The sequence below is a fragment of the Lynx rufus genome, unplaced genomic scaffold (genome assembly GCF_022079265.1).
Source record: "Lynx rufus isolate CCGP_SWC_20201006 ecotype Redwood Valley unplaced genomic scaffold, mLynRuf1.p SCAF_4, whole genome shotgun sequence".
Taxonomy (NCBI): Eukaryota; Metazoa; Chordata; class Mammalia; order Carnivora; family Felidae; genus Lynx; species Lynx rufus.
Window position 1 is genome coordinate 80943333 of NW_025814856.1, and position 6000 is coordinate 80949332.

Genomic DNA, 6000 nt, shown 5'->3' on the forward strand with positions numbered 1-6000 from the left:
CAATATGAAGAAAAACAGACGCGGCTTTATGGAAATTTCCATGTACTGGAGAAGACAGACGTTAAACAAATTCACAAACACCTCTATCATCTCAAATGTTGATAAGATAGATAAGAGCAAGGTGCCCTGAGACAGTATCATACAATATTGCAAAAGCTCTTCTTACAGGCTAAGAAATGCAGTGATTACCTCTGATGATTCTCTTCTCACCTAAACAACAAAGTTATAAAATTTAAGAAAAGAAGTTGGCTAAAAAGAGCTGAGAAAAACTAAGGCAGGGAAGCAGGGGAAAGTGACTAAGCAATTCAGCCCGTAACCCTTGCCATACAGCCTCGCCATCTTGGTGGCGCTTCTTGTTGGTACACTCCAAACGACAAGAGGTGAGGATGTGGCAAATGCGATCCCTTCTCCCAAACTGATCTCTCCTGAATAAAGAAATCCAACCTGGAGCTGGGGCCCTACTTCATAGATGAAAGCAATTCCCTTCATCTGCTGCTTGTCCCCAAGAAGTCCATGGTGGATGTCTAAAAAACCATAAATTTTACTTTAATGCTTTAGCATATTTTTTTAAGTTTATTCATTTGTTTTGAGAGAGAGAGAGAAAGCACAAGCCAGGAAGGGGCAGAGAGAGAGAGGAGAGGAAGAGAATCCCAAGCAGGCTCCACATTGTCAGCACAGAGCCTGATGTGGGGCTTAAACTCACAAACCGTGAGATCATGACCTGAGCCAAAGTCTGACCCTCAACCAGCTGAACCACCCAGGCACCCCTAGCTTATTTTTTATTTTTAACTAATTTCTACATCCAATGTGGGACTTGAACTTACAACCTCAAGATCAAGAGGCATGTGCTCAACTGACTAAGCCAGCCAGGCACCCCTTAATGCTTTAGCTTATTAGAAAAAGAAAAGATTTCTTTGGCCTATAACAGTTAACACTTGGGCTTCTGGAAACAATTCCAGACATGGCTTACAGTCAATAAAACAAATAAACAAAACAACACCATTATGAGACTTGGCTATTAATAGACTTAGAAACAGACAGACACACTGATTTTAAAGAGCAAGAACATGGAAGCAGAGAATCAAGTTCCCAGAGCAACAAAATTCTCTTTCCATCCTGATTAAAAAAAAAAAAAATCTGGACTTTATTACCTACTTGACCAGTTAGTGTGAGAGAAATCATACAGAAAGAATAAAAGTCTCTTTTCTTCCCAAGAAGTTGTCTCTCTGTAAATTAGGAAAACGTTGCATCTCTGATTGCTGTTACTTATTCTATGTATTATTTTTATGTCTTCAGTCTTTATATTAGACATGGTCCATAAGTATAGGATTACATCCAGAAGTAGTGTGACATAACTAGCTCCTAATTCGGCAACTTCACTCTACTGAGGTTAATAATGATTTACAAGGGAGAGCAAGAGGGACAGAGCAAGGAGTTCATAATAGCACCATTAATTATATGTGCTTCGCATATCTAGATAGAAGACCAACATCATTTTCAGGTCCAATAAATTAAGTACTTTTTCTAGTTCCTTGCTCAGAATCATAATAAGGATAACTCTTGATGTTGTATTGCCCCCAAGAAAGTCTCCTGCTCCCTCATCTTCTTATCATTTCATATGGGATTTTATGTTCTACTTGGCTCTGATTTATGGTGTTACTACGTGAAAATGCTTAGATACCTAAAAACACAAGTTAGTCGCTTGACTTCCAATGAGGGTTAAACAGTCTCTAATAAGCAAATAGCACATTAAGTCTCATCTGTCATAGCTTGCAAATTACACTTGAGATTAGCCTAGGTACAGTTAAATTATAAGCATGAGAAGGCGGAACATGAGAGGGGAATGGTCTAAAGGTTAGAACCTAAACTTTGAGAATAACTTACGTTATGCTAAATTTCTTGTTAGTGTCGTGAGACTTCAAAAAAGAAAACCACTACATGTGACATCTTTTGTAAAATGCTTCTTTAATTATTAAGTAGGCTCTACGCCCAACGTAGGGCTCGAACTCACACCCCAGAGGTCAAGAGCTGCATGCTCTACCGACTGAGCCAGTCAGGGGCTCCTAAATGTGACATTCTTCAAAAGCATCTTCTATATCCCACTCCTTAAAAATCTGTGAACATAATTGACTTTTATTCTTAACTACCCCATCGTCATAATCCATTCTCCCTTAATTAATATATTTCATTAATAAACAAAATTACGTCTTTCTGTGGTTTATCTAGGAATAAAATACCAAATAAATTGCGAAGAAAGGTTTTAAAAAGTATGCCTACAAGCTAAAGTCCTGGACTCCTTCAAAAATGAAGTAAATGCCCAAATATCTTCATTAGCACAAAGGCCATCATCACATTTTATGGTGACATATTGGAAACAGGATCGTGTATTTATGTCAAATTTCTGAAAACATGACATCATATTTTACTACCCCAGAATGATTCCTCTCTGCTCTATTCCAGGAAAAGGAAAGAAAAAAAACACCATAATAGTTGCAGTCATATTAACTTCAAAGCTGGCAATTCTTTCCCAAAGATGTTTTCTTTCCTTTTTAAAATAAGACAAAAACAGAACAGCTTGGGTTCAGAGTATGGAAACTCATAAAAATAAAATATTTAAGAATACGTTGCTGAGAAATCACCCGCAAATTACTTTGAGACCTTCGAAAAACAATCTACTTTGAATCACCAGTCTAAATAGGTCATTTAACTTAGAAAAATTAAAATTAGCTGTGCAGGGTCAATTCCTTTTCTAAAAAACAGCTGCATCCTCAGTGTCCTCTTGTCGTCAAAGTCAAACCAGAGCCAGATGTCAAGAACAACTATAATACATGACTTTATTCCAAATCTCAAAGTTAGTCTGCTCTTGAAATGGCCACAAAAGTTAACATTATATATAAAAACAGAGAGCGTCTGTGGGGTGCTTGGAGCATTTCAGGAGGATAATGGTTTGGGGGCGGTGGTTCTCTCCCAAGACTCTTTTCTTGCCTTTCACCTGCACATGTTCCCATAACGTCGCAAATCAAAATCAGCTGAGACACGCACTTCATACATAGCAAATACTTCCATAACACAAGTTTAGGCTCCCACAAGTTTCTCTTATGCCAACCAGCAATACAAGGTCATGAACCTTCATGTTCTTGTCCAGCACCTCTAAGGGCTTCATCATCCTGGTAAACTCGGGGATCAAGTCCCTACTCCCCAAAAAACCTCCCCCAAACGTAAGAGTAAGTACAAAATCCTAAAGGTAACATGAGCCTTTAAAGAATGAAAACAATAAGACCAAACACAAATGAAACCATTTGACTGCCTGAAATATCCTATATGCTTGCACAACCAGATCACCCATAAAATTAAAAGGACCCAACCATGTTGGAACAGGAGGGTGTCAAGTGTTGGAGGCTGCCTATATAAGGCAGGGCATCCAAGGTGGCTACCAGAGTGGGAATCCGCATTACAGGAAGGAGAGAAAGGAGTCAGTTTTGTTGCACGATTCTCCAAAGCCACCGGGAAACGCACCCCTATCCTTTCTGGGTTAAAAGTAACTTTAATGCTCAGAAAAAGTACTTCCATGTCCTCTAGCTAGAAACATGCTATCAACCACAGGCAAAAGCGATCAGAAATACTAATGGAACAGGTTTTCCTCTCAGCCCATCTCCCTAAAGCCACTTCCCCAAAATGAGATCTCGAGAAATCTTGATTCCCTCAAGATCTCTGCTTAAGGATTTAACGTAAGGACCTTTGCCAACAAGGAAGCAAACGGAAGACTTGACATTAACATTTGGGGAATTGCTAAAAGGAGCATGCTAAGCTACATTTTTCTTAAAAGGCTGAAAACCACAACAGGATTAGCATCTACTCATTTCCAGATGGATGATAAAATTTTTGTAACTGCCCGGGACAGAGTGAAACAGTTTCACTCCAGCACCACCCCCTCCTGAAGCAATGACAGAAACAGTCCCACAGAGGGACAGGGCAGGCTGACTCTCCTTCCACTACAACCTCTCCAAATCCGCTTTTCGCCAGGCTGGGTCAGTCCCCTCCTTAGTCCCTCAGCTCGCGCCCTAAGCGGCCGGCCCCTTCTCCCCACCTCCATTTACGAGCGGACTCGGCCCAGCAACCGCCCTTCCTCCGGCGCTTCCCCCTGGGCGGCGTCCCCCGCGCTGGGGAGGTTCTGGAAAGCCCGGGACAACGCGCGGGTGCCGGGCTGGGGAACCCCGGGGGTTCCGGCCGCCCAGGGCTCCCGCCCTCACCCCACCCCCCACGCCCTGGCGGATTAAGTTGCTCGGCACCCCGCGGCGCGCACAGCCCCCGCCCCTCCTACTCCCGCCCCTCCGGGCTCGGGCGCCCCGCGGTCCCCCCCGCCTCCGCGGAGGTGAGCGCGCACTCACCGGAGGTGAGCTGCATCCAGGCACAGATCTTGTACACCGTAGCCGTGTTGCAGAAGAAGAAGAGGGTGAAGCAAACGATGCAGGCGATGATGAGCATCATGGAGAGGCCGATGAAGAAGGAGGCGGCTTTGAAGGCGCCCGAGGGCAGCGTGGAGAAGTCCGTGAAGCTGCCCCTGCAGGTCAGCTCCCGGGAGAAGCCGTTGCCGATGCAGTAGTGGAAGAGCCCGAAATAGCCGGCTTGCGGGGTGTCCACGCCGTCGCCAATCCAGTAGGGCTGGATGAAGCACACCACGTTGACGATGGCAAAGCAGATGGTGAAGATGGCCCACAGCACGCCGATGGCCCGCGAGTTCCGCACATAGTTGGTGTGGTACAGCTTGGCAGCCTCCTGAGCCGGGAGCATCGCGGCGGCGGCGGCGGCAGCGACGGCGGCTCCGGGCATTCTCCCCCTCCTCCTCCTCCTCCTCCTCCTCCTCGTCCTCCGCCTCCCCCCGCCTCTCCGCGCTCAGGAGACACACTCACCGAGCCGCGCGCGCTGCAACTCCCCTGCCTCTGCCTCAGCCCAGCAGCGCCAGTTTCAGAGTCTGCATCCTCGCTCCCGGAAGGAGGGCGGAGGAACGCTGAGCACCCCTCCGGCTCGCCTGGCACAGCCTCCCGGCCCCCCTCCCTCCCTCCCTCCTGGCCCGGGCTCCAGCCCTCCTCGCCGCCCTCCACCCCTCTACCCGCCGCCGCCGCTGCAGCTGCTGCAGCTGAAGGCGGCAAATCCCGCGCGGGGCAGTGTGGCGCGCGAGCTCGGGCGCCCCCCACTCCGCTTCCCGCCTTCCGCCCCATGCCCCCTCCCCCCGCCGGCCGCCCCGGGGCGCGGAGGACCGCCACCACTCTAGGACGCCCCTCGAGTGGTGGGCGTGTGCCAGAGAAGCGGGACTGGAGTTGGGGGGCGTGGGGTGAGAATCTAAGGAGCCAGCGGGAGCACCCATAGGGATCCTAGAGGCGATCCCAGGATCCCGGTTGGTATTAGGGAGCGGGCTTGGGAGGCTGATTCTGGGAGCATTTCTGCACCGCACAGCAACGTGCTTCGACCTCTGCATCTTTTGCGGAGGCGCGAGGGGCCGCGCGGCAGGTGCAGGCAAGAGACGCCAGGAAGAGGAGACGTACTGCCCCCCAGAGCCTCTCTGTTACAACCACAGAACTGCCCCCTGGCTAACTCCTCCGTTGCCAGGTGTTCCACGAGGTGGAGACAGAAGTTGGACAGGAGCCTCGCAGACAATCATGTAAAAGGCACAATTTAGGGGTGGTCTCATAGCTGCTCTACTGAGCTTGTTTCCTCTTCGCGTTACCCCCCAGCATGCAGCCAACCGAACTGTAGCCAGCGGATGCCCTGTACTTTCCTTTAAGTCAGGTCATTTTCCCTACAAATCCTGCCATCGATGGAGCCTGCGGGGCATGGAAGTGACTGGGTCACAGAAACGTGTAGATTGTCTGAAAACACTGGGTTCTTTGGCTAGTGTTGTATTTCTTAGGCAAATATTCGTTGGCAACTATTCTGTGTCTAGGCACTGCGCTGAGTGCTAAGGATACAGTGAAGACAGCGGACGATTGTTTTCATTGTCCA

General features: G+C 47.9%; 1 protein-coding gene across 1 annotated transcript in view; it reads right to left on the reverse strand.

Moving 5' to 3' along the window:
• Positions 1 to 4830, reverse strand: part of LHFPL3 (LHFPL tetraspan subfamily member 3) — a 419136-nt gene extending 414306 nt beyond the window's left edge. Inside the window, exon 1 of the mRNA XM_047094537.1 lies at positions 4389 to 4830. Coding sequence (XP_046950493.1) covers positions 4389 to 4830 — 442 coding nt within the window. The remainder of the gene's footprint in view (positions 1 to 4388) is intronic.
• Between the last annotated feature and the right edge of the window lie 1170 nt (positions 4831 to 6000).